Here is a 27,855-nt window from a genome sequence, read left to right as displayed (position 1 = left end):
TCATCGTAATATGTTGATCTATTTTTAAAGATAGCTCGCCTTATTTAACAGAACCTGCTTGTCCAAATTATGTACCACATCATCGAAAAGCAAATGCTTAACACAGAGATGTATTGTGAAAGTTATTATGGGCTATTTATTACTTGCTATTTGTGTGTTCTTTAACAGGAAGCAGCCCGTTGGACAGTCCACGTAATTTCTCGCCTAGTGGCCCTGCCCACTTTTCCTTTGCATCCTCAAGAAGGTCTTGTTTTATATGTTTCACAACACACACACACTTACACACTTACACACACACACACACACACACACACACGCACACGCACACGCACACGCACACACACACACACGCACACACACACGCACACACACATACACGCACACACACGTATGCACACATACATTAACCCACCACATTGCATATATTTCCATTGTTTTGCATGATTCATATGCTTATATTACAGTCTCATGTGAACACATAAACACACACAGTGGAACTATCCTTCAGTTGTTGTTACTATCCCTCTTATCTTTGTTTCTCTGTTTCCTTCTTTCTCTCTTTCTTCCTTTCTTTCTTTCTTCTTTTGTTTTCCTTTCTTTCCTTCTTTCTTCAGGGCTGATGGGCGAAGATGGTCCCTTGCTTCTTTACCTTCCTCAGGATATGGAACCAACACACCCAGTTCGACGGTACACACACACACCACATACACATACCCACCGCGTCCACATGCACGCATACTATAAACACACACACAACCACACATCCAAAAGCACAAAACCACACACCCACAAACGCCTCACAAGATCTTCGACCAATTTTATACATAAAGTATTATTCGTATAAGATTAAAAATACAGATTAAATTAGCAGTGCACTTTCATCTTCTCTGGCTTATCTGCTTTTGTGTGCGAGAGTTGTTTCTGGCACATTAATAAATATGACATAGTCAGAGCCGATTAGCATATTTGGCCATGCATGATTCCCAATATACTATGTTAATTATGGTGTGTACTATGGAAATCATGTTGTGAAAGTTGATGGGCTACCTTTGGTGGAGCCTTACATTAGAGGCTGCTTTAAAGTGATTACATGCAACACTAGCCACTAATTGTCATGGACACACACACATGCACGTATCACGCATGCATGATCGCTCAGTTAGCACATGCGCATGTAAATTGCTAATATATGCTATGCGCACACATACATACACACACACAACACGCTCACACACACACATTCACACATAACAAACACAGAAACACACACACGCTGACACATAACACAAACACATAACACAAAGCTAAAAATAACCAATTGGTTGCTAAGATATTCTGAACGTGATTTCTCTGCAGCTGACTTTTTTCCTCAAAGATGCAGGGACAACATGACCTGTCCTTCTGTGTTTCAGCCGGCAGGGCAAATTGAAAGGGGCAGGGAACCAGGAGAAATATCTGGTGAAGAGTCTAGATCAAATGAGGAGAGCTTGAGAGGATCAGGGAGTGAGAGCAGATGAGGAGGAGTCGAGTGCTCCAATAGAAATGGTGGAACCAGGATAAAGTGTAACTATGTGGGAGGATGTCAGGGACCCTTTGTGGTCGCTGGGAAGGCAGTGCTTTCTGGGAAGAAATATGCATTTTAGGACTGACACGTGTCAAGGAGAAGAACACTGGCCATGGACGTTTTGGAAAAGTTATTTTGAGAAATGGGCTTGGAATATGTGGAGCGCTGTTCACCCAAATACAATGTCGTGCCCTATTGAACGGTATTATCTGCTGCCCTCTTCTCTTCTCTGCTGCGCTGTCTCTCCTCTCCTCTCTCATCCCCTCCTTGCCTCTCCTTTCCTCTCTTTTCTCCCCTCCCATCCCCTCTCTACCCTCTTCTCCCCTCACAACTCCTCTCCTTTCCTCTCCCATCCCCTCCTCGGCTCTCCTCTCCTATCCTTTCCTCTCCCATCCCCTCCTCTTCTTTCCCCTCCCTTCCTCTCCTTTCCCCTCCTCTCCTCCTTTTTCCTCTCTTATCCTCCCCTTACCCTCCTATTATCACCTCTCCTCTCCTCCCTTCTCTCATCCTCCCCCTCCTCTCCTCTCCTCTCCCCTCCTCTTCTCTCATCCTCCCGTACCCTCATCTCCTCTCCTCTTCTCTCCTCTCTTCTCTCATCCTCCCCCTACCATCCTATCCTTTTCTATCCTCTCCTCTTCTCTCCTCTCCTCTCATCTACTCCCACCTTCTATTATCCCCGCAATATGCCTTCCTTTCCCGCTAGCAATCCATGCAAGCAGCCGATGTAATAACACTGCTCTAGTTGAGGGAAACCAACTATGATAACAACAGAAACAGAATAGTAAAGATTCAGCTCTAATGTCAATAATCAAGAAGAGTGTAATGTAAAATATGATGATAGTTAGCATGTATCTCGCCCAGCAGCAATTGATGTATTTCTTATGTTGTCGCTGGCTGCCAGTAGTCCTTTATTCTCATCCTCTCCTCACCTCGATCTCCTGTCTGCCGTTCCATCTCTGCATTGGTGCTTCGTCGGGTCCCTGGGTTCCGCTTGTCTCGTCTACGCATCGTTAGGCTCTCAGGAAGCGAGGCACAGAGTTCTCTCGCTGCTCTGATGCCGAGAAGCAGGAAGAAAGGGCTGCATGTGTGTGTATGTGTTTTGGGGGGCGGGGGGATTGGGGGTGTAGGCTGAAACAAAAGGTGGTGGAGAGTGTTTGTTCAATTAGAGAGGGAGGTTTACAGACGGAAAACCCAGAAGATGAAAATAGTGTATGCTTTCTGAAAATAACTCAGTATGGAAAGCGGAGTAGAAACTGCATGTCCACGTTGACTCACGCCAACATGACACACTTCTCATCTCCAATAACTCTCCACCTCACTACGGCTCTTTAATTAACCTCCCACTTGCTTTGAAGTTCTTAACACACTTGACAATTAAACAAGTTCCCTTAAAGGGATTTCCCTGTGGAAGACACATGTTCAATTAACCATACATTGGTTGAGAACAGTCAAACCAACAATAACAATTGTATGCAATTAGAAGCAATTACAAGGGGGTTTCTAAACTGGATAAGTTATTGGTGGATGGGTGGGCTGGTGCATGTTTAGTGTTTAGTGCATCTCATAACTTATTTAGAGTTATGTGTTGTGACCACTTTCATCAAGGCAGTGCCAGAATACGTGCTGGGCCTATGTTGTCTTTTGGGATTGAAAAAAGGGGACAGGATGTGTTGGGGAAGAACAGGAGAGGGCTGAGAATAATGCCTTGGGGCACACCGGTTTTCACCTGATGTGACTATCAGACGCCCTCGCCCTCCACCGCACCCTGTGCTTCTAAAGAGGGGGGATTGAAATGCCCTGGGCATGATCCCAGTGACGCTGGTGCGATCAGAAATAGGTTGCTGGAGGGTCGGCTGGTTTCACGTGCCTAATCTCCGCCGATAAGTCAGGCAGGATGACATCTGATGATCTACCACGAGCTCCGGGTCGTCTCAGTGGAGGGAAGCGGAGCTCTTTTGAAGCCAGCAGGCTATTCTGCAGGAGAAACCATCAATCGGTTGAGCTACAGCAATGGTTGTGTTGTGGATAGGGGACATTGCCATAGTTGTTTATCAGTTTTTTCTGTCAGAAGCGGCAAGGTCATCCGAGCCTTTCAATATAATCAGGGAGCGTTCCTCCTGATGTAAAACACAACAGTTTAAAGTCTGAAATTGAAGGCTTCTATCAATAATTTGTCATTAAAAAGTTCTCCCAGAGCAGGGACGAACGAAGGTCCCTGAGCCAGCGTCGAGTGAAGCAGGGGCCCATGAATGTTAGGGGACCGAGGGGTCCTGAGCACGCGGTCTGACTGCACAGATCTATGCCGAGGCCACTCCGGTCCCACAGGGGGGTGTGTTCATTAAGCCGTCCATTGATCCGGCTCCGGGGTTTCCTGCTAGGCTGGAAAGGAGAGAGGGAGCGCTGGTATTGACCGGCCAGTGGCTCAGCACTTATACCCTCCCAGCAGGTCTCACTCCAGCCCTCCCGTTCTCTCTCTCTCTCACTCTCTTCGGGTGTCTGGTCACATCATGGCAATGAATACATTGCCGGGCCACCTGAGTGCTGAGCAGTCAGTGAGTGAGGGCCGGGATGGAGAGCAGGCTGTTTGCGGCCACGGGGATGGGGGGGGGGGGGGTCATCATATGCCGTTAAATTCCTGTGACTCACTTGTTTACAAGGTCTTCTGTTTTTAATAAAGGCTTTGCCAATGCTTTGTGGAAGCCTGTTGATGAAGCGCTGTTCAGACATGACTTTACCTCACTTTACCTCATGGCTTATTTCTTTTATCTCCCTCTCTCTCTCTCTCTCTCTCTCTCTCGTACTCTCGCTCTTGCTCTCTCTCTCTCATTCTCTTTCTCGCTCTCTCTCGCCCTTTTTCTCCAATCTCTCCCTCTCTCTCTCTTTCTATCTCTCTATCTCTCTCTCTCTTTCGCTCTCTCTCTCTCACTTTGTGGAAGCCTGTTGATGAAGCGCTGTTCAAACATGACTTTACCTCACTTTACCTCATGGCTTATTTCTTTTATCTCCCTCTATCTCTCTCTCTCTCTCTCTCTCTCTCTCTCTCTCTCTCTCATACTCTCGCTCTCTCGCCCTCTCTCCAATCTCTCCCTCTCTCTCTCTTTCTATCGCTCTCTATCTCTCTCTTTCTCTCTCTCTCTCTCTCGCTTTGTGGAAGCCTGTTGATGAAGCGCTGTTCAGACATGACTTTACCTCACCTCATGGCCTTTTTCTTTTATCTCCCTCTCTCTCCCTCTCTCTCTCTCTCTCTCTCTCTCTTTCTCTCTCTCTCTCCCTCTCTCTCTCTCTCATGCTCTCTCTTTCTCTCTCTCGCTCTCTCTCTCGCTCTTGCTCTTGCTCTCTCTACCCCTTTCTCTCTCCCAGTCGTCCAGCTCATCCCAGGAGCGACTGCACCAGCTGCCCTACCAGCCCACCATGGACGAACTCCACTTCCTGTCCAAGCACTTCGGCAGCACGGAGAGCATCACCGACGACGACGGCGGGCGGCGGTCCCCCAACGTCCGCCCGCGCTCCCGCAGCCTCAGGTCAGCTGACCCTCATAACGCCTCGATCATAGCTATAATGACGAATGAGGATGATGATGGTGATGATGATGGTGGAGGTGGTGGTGCTGATAAATGACGATGATGAAGATTAGGGTGGTGGTGGTGGTGTTGGTGAAGGTGTTGGATGTGGTGATGCTGATGATGATGATGGTGTTTTTGCTGATGATGATGGTGATATTGATGATGATGATGACGACGATGATTGTGGTGAAGATGAGGGTGGTTATGGGGATGATGATGATAATGATGACGATGATGATGGTGACTAATGAATTTTAGTGTCTTAGTGTGAACTAGAAAGTCACTAGTCCCAGTGGTGAAATTAATGGTGAACTAGAAAGGGGTGAGAAAGGGAGCAGTCCAGTTCACTAGTCCTAGTGGTGAGATAGTTTGTGCACGACATACCTATTCCTTTGTAGCCTGGTCCTACCAGACTCTCGTACTTCATTTCATTTGCACAGAGAGTCTGGACCTACTCAATTGACAAACGTTAAGTCACTTGAAGGCGGGTGTCTGTTGAAGTTTAAAACTATTGGATCTGCCCAGTGCCACTCTGGATCTGCCATAACCAATCGCTAACGTTTGGCCGGGAATCACGTTGCACGCAGGCTGTAAACAAACCAAACACCGTGGGTGAAGATGTCCGTCAACGAGAGCTGACTTTAACGTCATTGTTCTCAGCCACTCCATCTGTTCGCTGATTGGACGCAGAAAATTTGGACGGAGAAAACCCACTAACATACTGCAGACCCAGACGTAGTACTGAAGGGAAATTGAAATTGAGCGGAAGTACTTAGGCGGGCGGAGCCAGGCTAATTCCTTTGGGCTTTGTTCTCTTGTTTTAATGGTGTGTATCGATTGCTTTTGTTGTGTTTATGTGTGAAAAAAGACCCCACCATATCTCTTTTCCGTCCAAAACACTGCAAATCTTTGCACCTGTGCAACCTTTCAACTAATTGGGGCAGGGAATTTAGGATCGTAAAATACCGCTGGTGGCTCCCCCAGTGATGTGTGATGTATGTTTCCATTTCTTTAGTCCCCCGAAGGTTCTGGGATCCACCCCCACCTTCCTGAGTCTACCTGTAGGCCTTCAAGAGCAAGAGGGCCTGACCCACACCCCTCCCTTAGGACTGGGATCTAAACCAAATCCCTTTCAGGCCTTCTTTGAATAAGAGCATCTGCTAAATGACCCACTAGTGAACGTAGTAAACAACACACCTGAACTTGGTGGGTGAGTCTGCTTTAGCCCAGCGTCCTACCGGACAGCCTCATACACAAGCCATAGGGCTTTATGAGGGCGTACACTGCTGTAGTATGACCCCCAATCTGTAGTGATTTGGGGGGTCCCCAGAGTGTGTTCCTGCTGAAGTGGGCTATGACCATGGGCTATGACACAGCCAATCACAGCCTCTCCTCCTGGTACAGTACCCCGGCCCGCCCCCTCATTAGGAGACACTGCTCAGAGAATAGTTCCTCTTTTATGAAATCTGGGGGTCCCCCAAACTGTTCCCCCCCCCCCAAGAGGGAGCAAGCTGCCTTGTAAATTAAAAGTTGTACATTGTTGATGTAATTCTGCACATTTATAAGCTGTTGTTTAGTGTTGTAAATATTCATGAAAATATTCCAGTATATATTCCAGACAATGCGTTCCGTGTTAAATGCTCCTTTTTAATATGCGCTCTTTAAGCATTTGGCAGAGCCCTGGTTGAGATCCCTTGACGTTTCTCATACTAACACGTACATACTAATGCATACATAATGTGTTGTTAATCTGCTGAGGACTAAACACTGTACACCAGCACCGTTCACCATCGGGCATATACCAAAACGACTGCCTATCCTTTAATGTGTTGGCCAGGGGAACCGAAAATAATTCCCTTTTGTGGCTGGAACTCAAGTGCAGAAGTGTCTGTTGGTGTGTGTGTGTGTGTGTGTGTGTGTGTGTGTGTGTGTGTGTGTGTGTGTGTGTGTGTTGGTGTGTGTGTCTCCCACACTGTTGATGGAGGAGTGCGGCTGGTGTGGGGCTCAACCGCCAGTGGGTCCATTAGTGAGACGGGTGACGCTGAATGTGTGATTGTGCCATTAGCATAACGCACAGACACAACACACACATGCTGGGGGCACTGTGAATTATCCCCTCACGTCGAGCTAAAAAATGCATCCCTGCTCTGCTCTCTCACTCTGTCTTTGTGTGACTTTACATTTATTTATTTTTCCCTGATATCAAATGTATTGTGTTCATTCTTTCTCAACCTCTCTCTCTCTCTCTCTCCCTCTCTCTCTCTCTCTCTCTCTCTCCCTCCCTCTCTCTCTCTCTCTCTCTCACTCTCTCTTTCCCTATCTTTCCCTCTCTTTCCGTCCCCCCTTCTCTTTACCTCTCTCTCTCTCTCTCTCTCTCTCTCTCTCTCTATCTCTCTCTCTCTGTGTCTGTCCATGTCTCTAGCCCGGGGCGATCGCCGTCCTGCTATGACAATGAAATAGTGATGATGAACCATGTCTACAAGGAGCGCTTCCCGAAGGTCAGTCCTTTGAACACACGCACACACACACGACGGTACACACAAAAAAAGGCACACACACACACAAACACACATACACACACATAAAAATGCAAAAAATGCACAGGTTTACACGTGCACACAAACACACACATAAATGCGCACAAATGCATATATTGACACGTGCGCACACACACACACACACAGAATCTACTGCTAACACAGCAAAGCAGTTCAAGTTCCACCTAGGCAGTTTGCCCTTCCATGATAAGCTCCCCAGATGTGACATCTGATAAAAATCCAAACAAGATTAACAGCTGCGAGTGACAGTAGCGATAACGCTATCAGGGAGAGGGCACACCAAGAGGAAACTCTGGATGCTAATGGCTGGAATGTCACCTTTCTATTATGTTGCATTGTATTGTAGTTAGATAATAACGCCCCTATCACAGTGATTAAACAACAGACTGGCAATGAATGTTAACAAACCCACGAAATCCCTACACAGTGACTGCATATATTCCAGCTGGAATATTATGTGTATTGTGCCATTCCAAAACGTATATTATAATCCGTATTATCCGCGACCAGGAACTAACCAGGAACCACAGTAACAGTTGAAGCCCATTCGTGGATCAAAGCTTCTGTATTCCCTAAGCCAGTCACAACAGGGGTGACCGGAAGTTCATAGTCAAAATGTGCCTGATCCTACATCCAAACGGCAGTTCATCACTGCTGGATTATGGGAGAAATGTCCTGGTGATGTTACAGAAAGTCATTCATGGCTCGAAGCGTCATGGGACTAAACGTGGTGTTATTATGCACCCTGATCTATAGACCCTCATTAGGCCAGCAGGAGTCGATTAAAGGACCTATGGACCATTAAAGGACCATTTAATAGTGTCCAAGGGACCTATTTGTGTCCCTTGGACAATATTAAATGCATCAGGTTGTAAGGAGCCAGACAGAAGTCCAATTGAATATTAGTCTGTCCCTCCCGCTTATGTATACATACAAAAAATCGAATTGCTTTTAAACTGCGAATGGGAGAAGTCAAATTTGCTTAGATAATAGAAAGATGAAAGCAGTGACTCCTTATTACTAGACACTTGATCCTCATGGCCATCTCTGATGGAACCAAACGTTTGCAATGGTTATTCGACCAGTTCTGGTAGGATCTTAAATCACTTGCCATGTTGTGGCTGCAAAGCCACAAACTATGGCCCATGCCTAAAGTGAAGCAGAAAGTGGAATAACCTTTTGATTTGTGCAGATCCTGTGACTTTCTTGAAGTGTTAGTTGTTTGGGCTGATTATTTTATTTTTTTGCTAATATTACATTTGTTTTATTTATTATATATTATATTAAATATATATATTATTATATACAATTCTAAAAATGTATTTTATTTTTTATAATTTATATATTATATTTTCTATTTATAATGTTTTTTATAACCTAAAAATAAATCCAAAAAGGATTCCTCACAATTCACCTGACTGTTACCCCTTGCTGAGATTCTATGTGAAGCCCATGTATGTTGTTTGAGCGTGCTGTGCTAGCTAGCCCCATGTGATGGTGGATCACACGTGTTCCTCTACCGCTCTAACCCCATGTGACGGACTCTCCAGGCCACGGCCCAGATGGAGGAGCGTCTGGCTGAGTTCATCCACAGCTACTCCCCCGAGAGCGTGCTGCCGCTGGCCGACGGGGTCCTCAGCTTCATCCACCACCAGATCGCAGAGCTGTCCAGGGACTGCCTGACCAAATCTCGCGAGGGCCTCATAACCACCGTCTACTTCTGCGAGCTCCAGGAGAACCTGGAGAAGCTGCTGCATGACGTGAGGAGGGGGCGGGGGGCACATCGTGTCCTCATCCCATGTGGATCTTTGTCTGTGTAGTCTGTTCAAACTGCTGCCAAAAAGACCTGCTTAATATTTATCACCAATATTTAAATTTTCTTTATGTTCGCTGTTCCTAAAATAATACACACAGATACGGCGCTTTAAACACTCGACCAATTCCATTCTTTGCCTACGCTGTACTTTCACTGGCATCCTTTCACTGGCATGTCATGTCGTACACGGTGTGATTCGACTCTAACACAGTTAGCACTCAAACCATTCCTGAATAAACATTTCCGCAGCTGTAGGCTAGCTAGATTCAGGTCAGGGCCCATTTACTTGTTTGTTAGCTGCCAGGCTTTTATCTTTATTTGGTATTTAATGGGTACATTCATCATCGTACCGTCATTATTCATTCACAATTAATGTGTGGATATTTCATTCGAATGTAGCTCCAGACAAGGTTGATATGTTTCTATTTAATATGTTTATTATCTCCTCGTCTAGACATCAACAATTCATGAATTTTTATCGCTGCTGGTTACTGTTAGAGGAGTTAGACAGGACAGGAGTGAAGGAAGGTGGTCGAAGGCATGCAGAGGAGGTGGTGTGGGGGAGGGGGGTTGAGGTAGTGTCACCTTGACTGAGTGAGCGGTGAATTGATGACTGGTTCACAACGACAGCAAAACACTCACGACGACCTGTTGGTGTCAAGCAGAAAACAACACGATGCAATTCCTCCGGACACGATTTAAAAAAAGGATGGATGTGTATTCTTTTCCCCAACATTGATTGTGAGAAAATCAAGTGAAAGGTTTCATGTTGTTAAGTGATTAACGCTCTTCTTCACCCCCTTTCTTCCTCTTGCTGTCTCCCCCCCTCCCAGGCTTATGAGCGCTCGGAGAACTCAGAGCTCACCTTCGTCACAGAGCTGGTAAAGAAGCTCTTCATCATCATCTCTCGCCCAGCCAGACTTCTGGAGTGCCTGGTGAGTTTCCCATCCATCACTACTTCTGTCTGTCTGTCTGTCTGCCTCTCCGTCCGTCTGGCTGTCTTTCTGCCTGTCTGTTCGTGTCTGTCTGTCCTTCACTATATCCGCCTGTCTTTCTGTCTGTCCGCGTCTGTCTTTCTGTCGGTCGGTCTGTCTGTTTGTGTCTGTACGTCTGTCTGCACTGTTCGGGTGAATATAGCTTAAAGCTACACTGATTTGACTTCTCTTCTCACGTTAAGTTTTAGTGTGGATCAGTTGATGTTCATGCTCAGGTTAAGTGAAAGTGTGGATCAGCTGATGTCCATGCCCAACATGATGCCTTCAGAGCTCTGACAGCATGCCCCTACGCCAGGTCACCACGGACGCAGTCATCAGCGTCATGACGATCAGCCACGTACACACACACATCAGAAGTGGTGGTGGTCTCAGGAGTGGTGGTCTCAAGCCTATGTTAGATCTAGCACTCTTTTAGTACTCACTACCTCATTGCTCGTAGTTCATCAATTTAGAGAAGCAATGAGCGTGTATGTTCCCACGGTTTCTATATAATTTGTGCCCTGCCTCAGTCTGGCTCCAGGCAGCCATAGGCCCGTCCTTGGGAAGGATTAGCCCCGCCTTCATTAACACCAACCTACCCTGCATAAGTACACTGTTTCTGTCTGGATTTGTTTTTCGCCTGTGGCTGTCTATATATATATATATGTGACTGTCTATATATATATATGTATATATATATAGACAGCCACAGGCAAAATCCATACATTAATCTTTTTCTTCTTATTTTTAAACTTTTGTACGCACACACACACACACCCACACACACACAGAAACCCACTAGGTCAGCTCAACAAGCCATCCTTCAACAGAACCCCCCCGGCCGACAGCCTGGGGCTCTTAGTGGCAACGTCTCCTCCACTCCACACCCACACCGCCAGGCCACTCTGCCTCCCAGGGAAGGCATCCCATTGGTCAGAACCAGACGGATGTCTTTGTCCTTGCGCCGCTGATGCAGACGTACATTAACTCGCCGAAATTCCTGAGCCGCGATTGGCTGCTCGGCACATGCAGGGGGCGGGGCCTGACACCTGGGTTCACCCTCACCGAACGGATCGCCCCCTCCTGCGTGCCTCGACCGGCCCGGCGCCGCCCCTGCCCTTAAGGCTCATCTTTCCGTTGTCACGGCAACCGTCGGAAGCGGTCGATAGGGTCGTTCAGGATGTGGACTTGAGATCTGTGTGGCAGATTGTTTAGAGGGGAGGAGGAAGAGGGCGGAGGAAGAGCACACAAACACACACACACACACACACAGATGCACGCACACACACACACACACACACACACACGCGCACACACGCGCACAAATAACAAATGACCCATGCACCTTCCCGTGGACACACATACATGCCCAGGCACAATGTCTGCACAAGTTTATTTAGCATTCATGTCAGTCCCACACTCTGAAATGGTGGAAATGTCTCCGACCGGTAGACAGAAGGATATTATAGTGAGGAGATTATAGCAATTGCCCCGTATTTTTTCTCTGGCCGTCTCTATCCATTTGCTCCATCCTCCCTCCATTTTCTCTCTCTCTCTCTCTCTCTCCATCCCCCATGTCTCCTCTCTCTCTCCCTGGCCGACCGAGGGCAGGGTATACACAAGAGCTCTGGTGACCCTTGCTGCCCTGTGCTCTTATTTCTGATCAAAATGTCATTCCCCTCGCCTCCACCCACCGGCTGAAACAGGACCTCGCACAAACACAGACGACCTTAACCGAAGGGTGATGAGTCATTTACAGAAGGCCTTTAGAATCGAAGACGGTATTACAACCAAAGGGGTTTGGTCGGGCAGCTCCAGTGCTCTGTTTGATTACAAACAAAGTAAAACCACAAAGACCTAGGAAAGGGAAAGTGTTTTGACCAGAGACTAGAAACCAATTGCAGATTTCGTGCGGCTGGTGTGGTCGTATGCGATGAAGGCAATTCTGTGTGAGTGAGATAGGTCATAGAGTTACACGGTGTGCACCACTGCATTCTCAATGAGATGTTCAGATTATATTTCTCACAAAGAAGAGTCACATTGAGCCAGTAATTGTACTGACGTTCCTTGGTTTTCCATTCAAAGCTGTGTTAGTTGCATTCTGACCACTAGAGGGCAGCGGGGCAGGGACACATTTTGACAGCAAACTGTTTGTACGATTTGATGCGTGTAGATTGTGTGTCAATAGTGTTTCACTGTGTAAACTGTGATTTCTTTATGCATGTATGTATGTACATGCATTTATTTATGTACATATCTATGCATTAATGTATTATAGCTCAGAGGATTCTGAGCCTAAACGTTTAGCCACAGTATTAATGTGTGTATAATCGATCCACTGGAAAATAACGTGGCGTTATTATCCACACTGATAGACCCTTTATAGACCCTCATTAGGCCAGCAGGAGTCGACACTTGGACACTTAAAACGTATCCGATAGGCAGGAGTTAGACAGAAATTGATCTGAATACTGCAATGTCTCCCCCTCTTGTATACAAAAATGAAAGAATACATCAAATAACACGACACATAAAATAGTAATTCCATGTGCGTGCATGTATGCAGCTGGGTGTGTCTGACCGGCGTGTGGTCCGTCTGTGTGAGCCAGGAGTTCAACCCGGAGGAGTTCTACCACCTCCTGGAGGCTGCGGAGGACCACGCCAAGGAGGGCCAGCTCATGGGCACCGACATCCCCCGCTACATCATCAGCCAGCTGGGCCTCACCCGGGACCCCCTGGAGGGTGAGGCAGGGAGGGGGGAGGGAGGGAGGGACAGGGAGGAAAGAAGGAACGCAGGAAGCAAGGAAGAAGGAAAAGAAGGGAGGAAGGACGGTAGGAAGAAAAAGGAAGGTAGGCAGGATAGAAGGAAGGAAGGAAAGAAGGAACACAGGAAGCAAGGAAGAAGGAAAAGAAGGGAGGAAGGACGGTAGGAAGAAAAAGGAAGGTAGGCAGGAAAGAAGTAAGGAAGGAAAGAAGGAACACAGGAAGGAAGGAAGGAAGGAAGGAAGGAAGGAAGAGAAGGCCGAACGGTAGGAAGGAATGAAGGAAACAGAGTAGAATAGGGCACACTTCCCGGGGGATTGGTTGGTCTGAAGCCTCCTTGTTAGCTGTTACCTGCTCCTCAATACCCTGTCAGTGTGCTGTCACTGTGACTCACTGTGGATTAGAGTGCTGACTGAAACCCTCTGAACCCTTAAAGAAGCGAAGCAGTGAGAAAAACACCCCAAAACCAACTGTGAATATCATGAATCAGCTCCAGAAGCGGTACAAAGGGTCTCTATATCGGTGGTCGGGGTTCCACCGGTGGAGCCTCACAGTGGAGCCACCTCTGGGGCCGGCTGCCTCTGCCTCCCGTCCCGACACCACGGCAATTAATCACCGCGAGACCCTCAGACGGAGACGCCCCCCCCCCCCCCCCGACCCCAGCTCACATCTGCTCAGCCTGGCCCGGTGATCCATCTAGAGGCGCTCATTAGCTGACGGGCTAAATGGTGCGGAATGAGTATTCACAAAGAGCTACTGCCGTCCCGGCCCCAAATTAAAACATCCTGCGTTGGGCTGGAAGCCTCGTAGCTTATCTCAAATAACAACATGGCTTTATCCAACCCCGTATTTGGTATTGCTACACACACACAGGCGCGCATAAACCAAAGACAACAAATTGAGGCACGCATTTAGGGATATCAATTGTTTTTCTTCAGGGCTTTTTCATTTGCTGACGCCGAACGCAAGATTTCTCCATTTTTATATCAAATCAGCGAGGAACACACAATCTCCTCTTCATTGTGTCCTCGGCTGATGCTCAGCCAGCAGCGGCAGCACAGCTTTATTTCCCTGCTCCTGGTTTTTAATTACACTGGCTGTCCATGTGCTGCCTGGCTTTGTGGGCGTACAGCTGCAATCAGAGCATTTCAACTGCTGTCACATCCAAGAGATAGCGAGCACAACAGACAGCGCTGCCAACAACGCTTTAGCACATGGAACATTTAAATCCTGGGGTCGGATTCACACAGACTTGGGCAGGCACGGGGAGGGCGGGATTGTACCATGGTAATGAGGCTATTTTTATGCCACCAAAATTTGGCTTTGTATTTGGTGATAATGACCCAAGTTTCAAACGCGAAAATGATGATGTGTGCAAAGTTAAATTGCATTGTTACAACGGGACTTTTATTTTGACACCAGCTGTTGCCGAGTCAACAGTCCTCTGTGTGCTCCCACCCTCTCAGACCTCGTGGGGCTGGACAGCTATGACAGCGAGGGGCCGCACACACCGGAGACCGACGACTCAGCGGAGGTGAGCAGAACCAGCACACACACACATATGCACACATGCATGCATACACACACTTAAACACACACACACACACACACATACACATACACACACATACATACGCACACATATACACACATACAAACACACACGCACACACACACAACCTCACTCCAGGAACACATGTGTGTGCACAGATTCACGCTTTCATACATTACATTCACAAACATGCACACTCACAGATTGTGTTTGTATTTCATTTGAAGGTGTCTCCTTTTTAGTGGTTAGGGTGTTAGTGGGTAGCCCAATGCTTAGCAGCCTAACCTGGCGGCATCCACGAGCAAGATGCCTAAACCCTTACTGCTCACTAATAACATCCATCAATTCATTTAAACCACGTCCATTAGTAAACATGGAAGTGCTGCATGATGACAGAGTGCTCATAGAGGATGGAGGACATCAATGCGTTGACGTTAACATATGTTTACTGTCGCTTTGCTCTCAGGGGAAGTCGCAGCCGATGAAGCCTCCATGTGAGGAAGACTTCCAGACCATTAAACTGATCAGTAACGGTGCTTATGGGTAAGGCAGGGAAAGGCTTGTCTGGGTTAGTGTGGGGTAGAATGAACCAAATAAACATTCATATTAAGTGACCCCCTCTTTCTCTCTCTCTCTCGCTCTCTCTCTCCGTCCTCCATCTCCCCCCCCCCCCTCTATCTCCCCCCCCCTCCTCCCAGTGCGGTGTACCTGGTGCGCCACAGAGAGACCCGGCAGCGCTTCGCCATGAAGAAGATCAACAAGCAGAACCTGACCCTGAGGAACGAGATCCAGCAGGCCTTCGTGGAGCGGGACATCCTGACCTTCGCCGAGAACCCCTTCGTGGTGTCCATGTTCTGCTCCTTCCAGACCCGACGTCACCTCTGCATGGTCATGGAGTACGTCGAGGGTGAGACCACTCAAGGCTTTTATTTTGAAAGGGTTACTGTCTCATGGGAGATTGTCAGTGCAGGATTCAGGCGTAGAATCACGGGGGAGAGTCGGTGTGCTCGTGTCTGGATTCAAAATTTCACTCTTAACACACTTACCAATGACGACATAAATAAGATATAATGTTAAATTTACTGATGGAATAGAAGAAGAGCAGACAAAATTAATAGGCCCAAGATTTAGTTCACAGATCCACCCTTATTTTCCATTGCTATATTTTCAAGTTTATTTCTAGATTATTAGAGTCCCCTTAATTACACCGTCAAAGAGAGCATTGTCATGTGAAAATTGCAAAAAAAAAAAAAGATATTAGCAGCAGTGTGAGCTTTCTGTTTCCATCTGCTGATATTATCACCCCTAATAGCACACCATGCCTGTTTAATTAAAACAAAAGGACCAAACATGGCCAATTCACCTAACCAGAGCGTATTTTATTATATATATATATATATATATATATATATATATATATATATATATATATATATATAAATATACAATGGCTGCAAAAGCGAGGTCAGGCCGCGGTATTGTGTTCCGCCCTGTTTGCTGTGATAACAACACATCACGCTGCATCAGGCGAACTCAAGCCCTCTGCGCTGGCACCGACAGAGAGGTCGAAGTCCCCACCGGTCGCCTCTGCTGTTCGTAAGGACAGATGAGCCGAGGGACTGCTCCTGTTTCACCCCCACCTCCATACTCAGTGGAGAGAGCCCAGAGGGTTGAGTTTAAATGCAGCCACCGGCCAAAAGCGGCAGTGACATAAACCCGTGTGTTCACTAACCTCTACCGCAGGATCCAGGAGTCCTCCTCTCCGCTTTCACAGAGCGCTCCGGAGAGGGTGAGAGCGACCAGGTCGGGGTCTTAAGGGGCCGGTCCCACAGGAAACTTTGGAAGGCTAAAGAGGACGCATCCTCCTTTTGTGTTGAAGATTGGGATATTTGACTGTTGCAAAGCACCCTTGAATATCCAAACCTAAACCTATGAGGATGTTGGCCGCTTTTTTATGCTCGAGTGATCTTATGATATTATTTTTACTTAACTACCAAACTACTTAAAAACATGAAAAGCTTCATCTGCTAAAAAGCGGCAAAGCAGGGTGCCCATCAGCAAAGGAGGCATGTTCCCCCATCCCACGCGCTTAATTAAACCCGCTGAGATGCCGACGCCGCCGGGTGCTAACCGGCATCAAACCGGCCTCTGTGGTCCTCCACAGGGGGCGACTGCGCCACCCTGCTGAAGAACATCGGGGCCCTCCCCGTGGACCTGGCCCGGATGTACTTCGCCGAGACCGTCCTGGCGCTGGAGTACCTGCACAACTACGGCATCGTCCACAGGGACCTGAAGCCTGACAAGTGAGGCCCACAGATGTTAGCCCTTAAATGTTGAATTTCGCTACACGGGTGGAGCACAGAAAGTGAAATAAGAACAGGGATTTTCAAGGTGTTGTCAAACATAGAGAGAGATACCATTTTAAAACAGATAAAATCAAAGTAAAAACATTAAAGCTTGGTGATTTGACACAATCGAAATGTTAAACAAATGCCAGTATGCACAGTTTTCTCTTGAAGTCAAACTAAACATTGTACTGAGATCTTTAGGACCTCGTGGGGCCTGACTCGGAGCCATAGTCATCATGTTTTACGATGTCCGTTCCTGAGCGAGTGAATGAGTGATCTGTGGTAGGGTGGAGGCTGCTTTTACAACGTGGTTCAGGTGATGAAGTGCTCGCTGTAACTCTGTGTGTCTGCAGCCTGCTCATCACCTCCATGGGTCACGTGAAGCTGACAGACTTCGGCCTCTCCAAGATGGGCCTGATGAGCCTCACCACCAACCTGTACGAGGGACACATAGAGAAGGACGCCAGGGAGTTCCTCGACAAACAGGTAGGAGGAGCCTGCTCATTCATGTAGTACTGAATGGAGCACTAATTATAGGACTGACTGGAGCACTGATTATAGGACTGACTGAGGCACTAATTATAGGACTGACTGGAGCACTGATGATAGGACTGACTGAGGCACTAATTATAGGTCTGATTGGAGCACTGATTATAGGACTGACTGAGGCACTGATTATAGGACTGATTATGTTACTGATTATAGTGCTGATGAACCTCTAATTATAGTCCTGATTATAATACTGATTATATACTTACCATACCTCAAATACTATTATATGTATTAATATGGTATATTTACCATTAATACTACTTGTTATACTACTGCATTTACTTATTCTACAAATATTACTCCATTTACTAATACTAATCATTTCCTTGGCTTCTGCCACCGACCGTATGATGATTGAATAAGAGCACTTAGGGTCAAGACTATGGGCTGTGTCACCATGTCCTGCAACAGCTGTCCCCCCTGGCACGTCCCAAGGGTCTGGGCCAGTCAGAGGCGGCCAGAGTGCATGCATGGTCACTCTGTGCTCACTGTACTGGGGATGCCCTTACTGGCTCCCTGGCTGCACCTTAAAGGAACAGATCCATAATTAAAGGGTAGGGCGGCGTGTGTCTACCCTCCACGTCTGGGAGGAGGATCCGTTGCAGGCCTAGCCGTCCTCTTCCAAGGCCCCGTCTCATTCAGCTCTGAGACTGGGGTAATTGAGAGCTTGTTGTCCTTGTGTTTGTTCTAGCCACTTTGCTCAAAGTCACCTTATGTGTTCTCACGTTCCATTATACACACGTTGACCTACCCAAGAAGGCAATGGTTGTGAGTTTTGAGATGTTTTCTATGTCTAATTAGGTGGGACCCGTTGTACGAGAGATGGAGACCCCACCATTTTATACAGATGCATTCTGTGTTAAAGAAAGGGTTGTAGAATTCAGATCAGGTTCCTCAGTGTCAACAGGGCCTTTGGCTCTTTAACTTTAGCAAGGATCAAACATTACGGTTTCCAGACGAGCTGTTGTCTCCTGGTTCTACCTTCTGAGCTGGTTCCATGGTCTCAGCGGTTCTCCTGGCCTGTGTAAGACCATAGCACCAGAGACATTGATTGCTTATGTAAATGTGTCTGAAAACTATAGTTGGCAGTGCAACTGTGACAAAGCAGCTGTATACACAGACATGGCGTCCATCAGCAGAGGTCATACATCATTACAATAAGATCATTAAGAGAGAGAAATTGTTCATTTGGACCCAACATGCGATATTATGTTGTTAATAATGCATGAATAAATTCATCATCCCACACCCAGAAAATCAGGGGAGGGTTTTTCCCCGTCCAGCTTGCGCGCGTAAACAAGCAGTGGTGTGCTGCATGGGCGATGATTATCCATTATGAAGACACAGCACCCTGAATCACCCATGGGTGCCAGGATGAATGGATTCTTGCTGCTCCTCGTCCTCCAGCACAAAAAAAGCGACATTCTGCAACTATAGTTATTGTTTGTTCCCCCAAATTAAACCAGTCATAATTAATCTGATTGGTCCACGAATCCTTCAGCCAACTGCGATAGCAGCGAGCATCTGTCGGACAGGGTGCAATCAGCTCACGCAGATAAACAGCCGGGCCCTCTCTGTGTTTCTATTAGAGTACACAACATGGTTTTATTATGGAGATGAGGGAGGCTTTTTTCTCTTTCCTGTTTGTCTCTGGCCTAATGTCTATGTTGTTAGGCAGTGACACAGAACCTAGAATCATATGCACATATTCCAACACACGCACTCACACACACACACACACACACACACACACACACACACACACACACACACACACACACAAACACACACACATATATAGACACAAACACAGACACAAACACAGACTGATATTTTACAGAAACACATACACACCCACACACAAACACACGCAGATGCACAATCACGCACACACACAACAGTACTTTCATGTGTTTGTGTGCGTTATGTGCGCACACATACCTGCGTGCCTCCGTACGTGAATGCTCAAGCACATGCGCGTGTGTGTATGCGTGTGTGTCTCCCTCCAGGTGTGTGGCACCCCGGAGTACATCGCCCCGGAGGTGATCCTGCGGCAGGGCTACGGGAAGCCGGTGGACTGGTGGGCCATGGGCATCATCCTGTACGAGTTCCTGGTGGGCTGCGTTCCCTTCTTTGGGGACACCCCCGAGGAGCTCTTCGGACAGGTGATCACAGGTGAGCACAGGGTACACACACGTCACGGGTGATCACAGGTGAGCACAGGGTACACACACGTCACGGGTGATCACAGGCAAGCGCAGCCTACACCCTCATCCAGGTGACAATAGGTAGGAAACCCGACGTACTCTCGATTTTTTACTCATAAAATCAATGTCAATGTCAATGTTCGTATTGGTGGTTAACGTGCAAAACATTGACAAAAGTATTTTATTAAAATGACAAAACATTTTATGAATGGAAACCTTTGAATAAACAATGCATCACAGTGGTTTTCAGTTATTCGGTTTGATAGACGATCATGAGATAGGATATGACATATTAATGTGGCTTAGTTTAGTATTTATTGTCGTAACCTCTTCCAAGGCACACATAACCATTTGAATCCACAGATAGAGGGAATTGATATTAAAATTAATCAAGGTCGGGGTATCAACCAGGACCCAAGGCACTGAGAGCATGTAATATAGATGACGTTTCTCAGAAATAACAATTGATTAATTCCCTTCAATGTTTTACTTATTTACTTCCTATTTTCCCTCATGTACTCCATTTATGTTGTCTGTTGATAGTAAAAGCATTCCTCAAGGGTCAGCAATCCTCAAAATAACTGTCTGTGTTGTAGCACACTTCAAAATAAAAGCTCTCTGTTCCCTGCTTGACTCTGATTGGCTCCTGCCAGACGACATTGTGTGGCCTGATGGAGAGGAGGCCCTGCCTGCGGACTCCGAGGCCCTGATCTCGACCCTGCTGCAGACCAACCCCCTCATGAGGCTGGGCACAGGTACTGTAGGGGCTCTCTGCTTATGTTACTGCTCCCATCTGGATAACGCCAGGTGGATCTGTTAGTGGAGACTAGAATAATATTAATTTATGTAAGAGACGTTGTGGAGCTACAGCTTTGCAATTGTTGTGATCATATTCCTTTTCCTCTTCTTCCTTTTCCTCTTCTTTTTCTTCTTTTACTGCTTCCTCCTCATATTCTTCTGTTTCTCCTTCTGCTTCACTTTTCTTTTTCATCTTCTTCCTCTTACTCTTCATGGTAGTAGTAGTTTTTTTCCGGTCAACCTTACAGCCCAGTTGTATTATGCGACCTGATTGGCCGCGCTTTGAGAGGTCTGCACTTCAACTCTATAGGAATACAGCGTCCTCCATTGGCAACCGTTGGCAACCCGGTGTGTGTGTGTGTGTGTGTGTGTGTGTGTGTGTGTGTGTGTGTGTGTGTGTGTGTGTGTGTGTGTGTGTGTGTGTGCGTGTGTGTGTGCGTGCATGCGTGTGTGTGTGTGCCACCAGGGGGAGCGTTCGAAGTGAAGCAGCATCCGTTCTTCTCTGATCTGGACTGGAACAGCCTGCTGAGGCAGAAGGCCGAGTTCATCCCACACCTGGAGTCCGAGGAGGACACCAGCTACTTTGACAGTAAGTGTATGTGTGTGTGCGTGCGTGCGTGCGTGCGTGCGTGCGTGTACATACACTGCGTTCAACTTGTTCCCAACCTCTGCTTTCTAAACCATCATCTCACTTCCTTGTCCCCTCTCTCTCTGTCTCTCTCTCTCTCTGTTTCCTCCCCCCTCGGTGCCGTCTCCCCCGTGGTCTCCCAGCGCGGTCCGAGCGTTACCGCCATATCAACGCGTATGAGGAGGACGACACCAACGACGACGAGCCCGTGGAGATCAGACAGTTCTCCTCCTGCTCACCACGCTTCAGCAAGGTGCCGTCTCCCCCCTCCCCCCTCCCCCCTAAAAGAGCGGCCCGCACACGGTCAGCGGTTAGCGCCATCCCATAATGCATTGGGACAAAGTTGGGCTCCGAGGTCACGACCTAGCGTGGTCAAACTAGCGTTCATCAATTTTAACCTCTGACCCCGGTGGACACCAATCTGATCAATGCGTGGCCAATCACATCACAGCTTTGCTTGATGTTGCTAATACAGACGTAATCGAAATGCAAACTCAACCTCAGTAAGAGTTAATGGTGTTGGCTGGCGCCAAACGCACAACCTAGCATCCGATGCTGTGCTGAACACTCGTGGTGTGATCACCCCTCCACACTCTCTTGAAGGTTGAGTCAGAGTTGGCTTCCTGCTGGCGATCAGCACTCCACTCAGTGCAACAAAACAGTTCATCTAATTGCAGCGGCGGCGGCTTTTTCTGATGAAACTTTATTTTCATCATGGACGTTTAATTAGCATTTCAACAGCTATTACAGATACCATGCTTTCTGCCTCAAATGACGGCATTGCTCGGATATCTGTCGACACAAACAGTGGAACGATATGTTAGAATATGCTATGGCTTTGCACAAGCTGGCACAATATTTTGGATGCAATGCATTCGTCTTGTCCTGAATGATGCTATCCTCTAGCTGCAGATCCCTTCGGGTTGTGTCTTTGAAAAGGGAAGGAGCTCCCTTCAAGGCAGCTCTGCTCTGCACATCTTATCTCGTCGACCGTCGAGTGTGGACCACAAAGCCTTCCCAACTCATCCGTCTCGAGAGCTGCTTCTGAACGCACATGCTCCTTTCATCCTTTCAAGGCGGCGTGTTCTCTTCTCTCTCTCGTCTCGCCACATTTTCATCCTTTTCTGTGCATCTTTCATGCTACGGTTATTTATTTCTCTTTTTATTTTAAATATACTTTCTCTGGCCACCTCTGTGGACTTATTTCATTTCACAAGAAAAATAAGAATTGAAACCGGCCCCACTGTCAGAACAACTTCACAATGTTTAGAGGATGAAGCAGAGAAGAGGAACTGAGAGGGTACGAGGTCCATGTTTGCCGAAGAAAGCAGAACAGGTCGACTGGTGACTGATTTGAAAAGCGCCAACCGTTTCAGACATCATCGGGTCGCAGAACCACGGTGAATCTTTCAGTGTGGTGTCAGAAACCCCAACCCTCGCCTCTGTTCGCTCTCCACACTGGATTGGCTTTTTTATATCACCTTGCCGTGCTCCTCCGTTTCAATTCCCATTTGTCCTCTCTTTCTCTCCCTCAGCACACTCCATTAACCGTGGTCACTTTCAGTCCGCCCCCTCTCCCCTCGCTCCTCTAACTCTCTCCTTCAGCATGGGAGTTTTCAAGTCTCTCCCTCCCCCCCCTCCTCCTCCTCCAGATTCTCCTGTACTCACCTGTTGTCTGTCTCCTCTCTGTGCTCTCCTCTCTGGATCCAGGGAGGAGGAGGTAGTTACTTGAGTACACAGGATTGTTCTTCACCTCCCGTGATTGGAGTAGAGAGAGGTGTGAAGGGCTCTCGGGCCCTATAGCGCAGGATACGCCATACCAGATTTACACGCACCCCTGCCCACTCACACATAGCCACACAAGGTTCACTGCCCTGTCCGCCCAACGAAAACTTTGCATGTTAATGTAGAACGCTTAAGTAGTCTCACAGAGCTGTCCTTACCTTATCCTTCAAGAGAGTCTTTTATTATATATTTTATTAACCGGGTCAAGAACCGCCTGCTTGTCAGTGACAGGTCTTGATTGACATGCAAGCACAACCAGTACGGACATACTCCAGAATCAGCACTTGGTTCTATAAACTTCATTTGAAAGTGGATGCACAACAGTTGCTCATCGGCCTATGAACCGAATAAACCCATGAATGTTAATAAGAGGATGGCTACATAAGAGCCCTGCTTCAACCATGTTTACTAATGGATCAGCTGGACCAGCAGCTGAGTTGATGCTCCATCTCATTTGGCGTGATGCTGTGTGCTGTGAAGCCTCCTATCCGCTAAAGACTTGCTTGGTTTTTTTCCTCAAACGGAAAATCAACGTATTCATCAGACATAAAAAAAAAGAGATAAAAAAACAAATCAGCCAATGCATCCAAATGTAAGACTGAGTTAAGACCTCTCACAGAGAGGTCTTAACTCCTATCCGCTAAAGACTTGCTTGGTTTTTTTCCTCAAACGGAAAATCAACGTATTCATCAGACAAAAAAAAAAAGAGATAAAAAAACGAATCAGCCAATGCATCCAAATGTAAGACTGAGTTAAGACCTCTCACAGAGAGGTCTTAACTCCTATCCGCTAAAGACTTGCTTGGTTTTTTTCCTCAAACGGAAAATCAACGTATTCATCAGACATAAAAAAAAAGAGATAAAAAAACGAATCAGCCAATGCATCCAAATGTAAGACTGAGTTAAGACCTCTCACACCACTGTGCTCCAAAACCTCACTTCAGACACCCACTGACATTCAGGTCCTGCAGTCAACCGCTCGCTATTTCCATTTCCATTTGAATCCCCCGGTCTCAGTGTGTTGTGCGACGCGGGGTCGTTTTGGTCCTTTAAGCACGCTGGCACTGCCACTGCAGGTCCTTGGCCATTCCCCTTCCCAAAAAACGTTGGGTCTCCACACGCCTCCACGTCGCCACACAACCTCCCCCTCCTGCCCTCAGACCAGCGACCTCCGGTCAGATGCGACCACCAGTGCATCCCTTTCGGATGCACTGCACTGAACTTATCCCAATAAGAAGCAGCGGCTGAATCCATCGTGTCTGTCACAGCTCCCAGACATCACACATAATGGGATCTGGGACTCAGCAGTCATACCGGGCGCTGGGGAGAGACGACAGCCTGGGCCAGATACCGACCCAATACTGACAGGGGTGGAGTTACGCCTTGTTCCCTGTTTCATAGCGGAGGAGGGTTCTACCCAAGAGATACTTATTTGAAGATGAAGCATTCAATGGTAGAACTTTTAAAACGTGTATTTCAACAGTGAACAGTCTACATGGTGTTTATTTAAAACCTTTACAGACACTTTCTCTAAGAGCTGTTTTAGCTGTTTTAGATGACTTCTACTGGCTTGAATTTGTTTTCCCTGCTAGCAGATTAAACGCTTTTATAGCCCCGTCTCCAGCGACATGATTGGTTGAAACAAACAGATTCGAGCTCATCGGCTATGAAATATGATATTAAGAATCTTCTGATCAGATTTTATGTTAGAGATATTATTTGATTATTCTCAATTGTGACTACCAATCAGCTCCCTATCTTCGGTAAAATGTGGGTTAAACTCTTTCTTCTTCTCTTTCTCTCTCTCTCTCTCTTTCTTTCTTCTCTCTCTCTCTCGCTCTCTCTCGCTCTCTCTCTCTCACTCTCTCTCTCTCTCTCTTTCTTTTTTCTCTCTCGCTCTCTCTCTCTCTCTCTCTCTCTCTCTCTCTCTCTCTCTCACCCTCCCTCCCTCCCTCCCTCCCTCCCTCTCTCTCTCTCTCTCTCTCTCTCTCTCTCTCTCTCTCTCACTCTCTCTCCCCCCCTCTCTGGCGCCCCCTGCAGGTGTACAGCAGCATGGAGCATCTGTCCCAGCTGGAGCAGAAGGGCAGCAGCAGCTCGGTGACCCGGCGCGAGCACCGGGGCTCCCGGGAGGAGAAGGTGTCCAAGAGAGAGAGCCTGGGCAGCTTCGGCATGAGGGACAAGAGCTGGAGGACCAGCTCCCCCGAGATGTAGGTGGTGTGGGTGTTGGTGTGGGTGTGTTTGGGTGGGTTCTATTATCATCCTTATTGTACCGACAGCCATATATTGTTTCACTTTCTCATGACAAATGCACTTATTGTAAGTCGCTTTGGATAAAGCGTCTGCTAATTGCCCTCAATGTAAATGTAAACGTAGGTTAAAATAAATTCTGTAGAACTAACCCTGTCACCGACCCTCTGACAGGAGAAATGTTCAGAAAGAAGCGAAAAGAAAACAAACAGGAGCTTAGATGTCCGTTATTCAGGCATCTAAGCCTTGTGATTATTATTATATATACAGGATGCCCCCCCCCATAGCATAAGGGTGCGTAAGGGCTGAGGACCAAAGGAAGCCAGGGTAACCTAGCGAGAGGTTACCCTGCTAACCTCTAGCTAGTCTAGACCAAGGGTCAGTCAGTCTACTCTTGCTAGCTGGTCCGTCACTGCAGGGGGGGCCGAGGCGGAGCTAACCGCCGGTCTCCGTGTGACAGGAAGCGCCTGTCCTGCTCCGAGTCCCTGTACCCGGAGGGGGACTCCAGCCCCCCGCTGGGGGCCCGCCGCCGCTTCTCCGCCCTGATGGACACCCACCGCTTCGCCTCCCCGATGGAGGGCGAGCCGGACCCCCTTTCCCGCCAGACCCCCGTCAAGGCCCGCGGGACCTCCCTGGACGGGGCCTTCGGGGCCCCGCCCCCCAGCCTGCTGGAGCAGAGGGCCGCCCCCCCCCGGCCTGACGGAGCCCCGCGGCGGCGGCCCCAAAGACGCCGACGGAGCAGGTAGTGGGGGGTGGGGGGGGGTATGGTACCCAGACAAGGTGCTCACGGTCTTGATTAAGGCTCTCAGTGTCAGCTACCTTTTATATGTTGTGTTTCTTTTGTTTTGTTTTATCTGACGTTAAGCTATTCAGCTTAACGTCAGATAAAACAAAACAAAAGAATGTTGTTTTTTTAGAGTGTTGGACACCCAGACAAAAGTAGATGTCCGATCACATAGTTCTCCTTTCTTAGATACCTCAGCCCCACATTCCCCTGAAGACAAGCAGCTGAATTCAAACATCCCGGGATGCTGTGGAATTGGTCTGAATAGTAAAATAGCATGGGACACCCTTGGACAATGATATCACCCTAGTCTAGAACCTTGGCCACACAAAAATATGCATATATTATTGATTTATTAGCTCTGTTATTCGACTTGCGTTCTGTTATTTCCTTGAATCTTCCTTGATACTGAATACTGCGACTCTTGACGCTGGATGCACAGAATCCGACTGCGATGTGCAGTGCATACACCTGATTACCAGTCACTTTAGACAGGAGTGTCTGTTAAAGGCTGTAATGCTATAGAGTCTGAGGAGACGCAGTGTGTAGGAGTACAGGAGGCTGTGCGGCAGACAGACTGTCGGCCTGGAGAAGTATACAACACTAACGTAATAAAGTGAGAGTGAGGAAACACTGGGAGGGATGGGAGAGAACGGAGAGAGGAGGTGAGAGGGAGAAGGGGAAACCTGACAAGAGCAAAAAAAGAAATCCTAACAGCCCAACAGTTGTATTTATAGCTTGAGTTTATGCGCGTGAGTGAACAGACGACGCAGACACGGTGTCACTTTCCGTTACTCTCCCGCTGTGGCCCTCCACTCTTTCCCACCCTCCTCGACTCCTCACCAACAACCCTCTCCGGTCCACCTTCCCCTCTCCCCGATCCGTAGACCCCAAGCCCCCGAGGCCAGGGGAGGGACCGCCGGCCCCCGGCCACGCCGACCCCGGCCTGGACCAGGACGTGGTGGCCCCTCTGTTCGACCACCAGGGGCCCCGGGCCACCAATGACCTGGTCCTACGGCGGGCACGGCACCAGCAGATGTCGGGGGACGGGCCCGAGAAGCGGACCTCCAGGGCGGGGAACAAGGTCATCAAGTCGGCCTCGGCGACCGCCCTCTCCGTCATCATCCCCGCAGGTACGGAGCGGGGGCCAAACGGACTCACAGTGAGGTCCATTAGACGGATCGTAGAGTTAGGAGTGTGCTCATGTACCTGAAGAGGGATTACTGTTCCTTTAACTGGGTGAGGCTGTTTGTATCTGTTGTCCCTTTTCTGTGGATAGGGGACGGGCCGGGGAACAGATCGCGTCGTATTGATTCATTTTATGGGTCCCGGGGGGGTGGAAATGGTTGTTACCTTTACAATTGTAACTGTTTCACTGAAGTGCGGCCCCTTAAACAGGGTGAGCTTGTGTGGATCAATAGGGCCTTGTCTGGTTTTATCATGATCTGTTTTGCTTCCTTGTCTCTGGTCTGCTGTCTCTTTGTTTGCAGTCTAGGCCAGGTCTTCCTCTGTAAATAGGTTTTAAGATCTTCCTTTTTGATCTTTCCTCATAAATAAAAAAAATACAAATTGTAAAGTAAGGAAATGTCTCTGCTGAAGCTCCTAGAAGGGGAGAGCAGAATAGATTGGAGCAAAACACAAGGATATGTGCAGAACGCAAAGAAAATACAAAGATAGAAAGCAATCTATGCAAAATGTACAATATGTACATTATATC

General features: G+C 47.7%; 1 protein-coding gene across 1 annotated transcript in view; it reads left to right on the top strand.

Moving 5' to 3' along the window:
* The window catches only part of LOC307071072 (microtubule-associated serine/threonine-protein kinase 1-like), a 62,831-nt gene that overhangs the window by 24,751 nt on the left and 10,225 nt on the right, over positions 1-27,855 (top strand). The window contains 20 exon segments of the mRNA XM_079729941.1: positions 169-244; positions 615-687; positions 4,925-5,085; positions 7,550-7,625; positions 9,236-9,445; positions 10,335-10,436; positions 13,085-13,217; positions 14,705-14,772; positions 15,257-15,333; positions 15,489-15,697; positions 16,955-17,093; positions 17,492-17,624; positions 19,700-19,865; positions 20,551-20,652; positions 21,162-21,284; positions 21,467-21,576; positions 25,148-25,314; positions 25,815-26,084; positions 26,086-26,096; positions 27,026-27,271. Coding sequence (XP_079586067.1) covers positions 169-244; positions 615-687; positions 4,925-5,085; positions 7,550-7,625; positions 9,236-9,445; positions 10,335-10,436; positions 13,085-13,217; positions 14,705-14,772; positions 15,257-15,333; positions 15,489-15,697; positions 16,955-17,093; positions 17,492-17,624; positions 19,700-19,865; positions 20,551-20,652; positions 21,162-21,284; positions 21,467-21,576; positions 25,148-25,314; positions 25,815-26,084; positions 26,086-26,096; positions 27,026-27,271 — 2,652 coding nt within the window.

Source organism: Pollachius pollachius (genome assembly GCF_949987615.1).
Source record: "Pollachius pollachius genome assembly, chromosome: 2".
Taxonomy (NCBI): Eukaryota; Metazoa; Chordata; class Actinopteri; order Gadiformes; family Gadidae; genus Pollachius; species Pollachius pollachius.
This window is presented reverse-complemented; position numbering and strand designations above follow the sequence as displayed.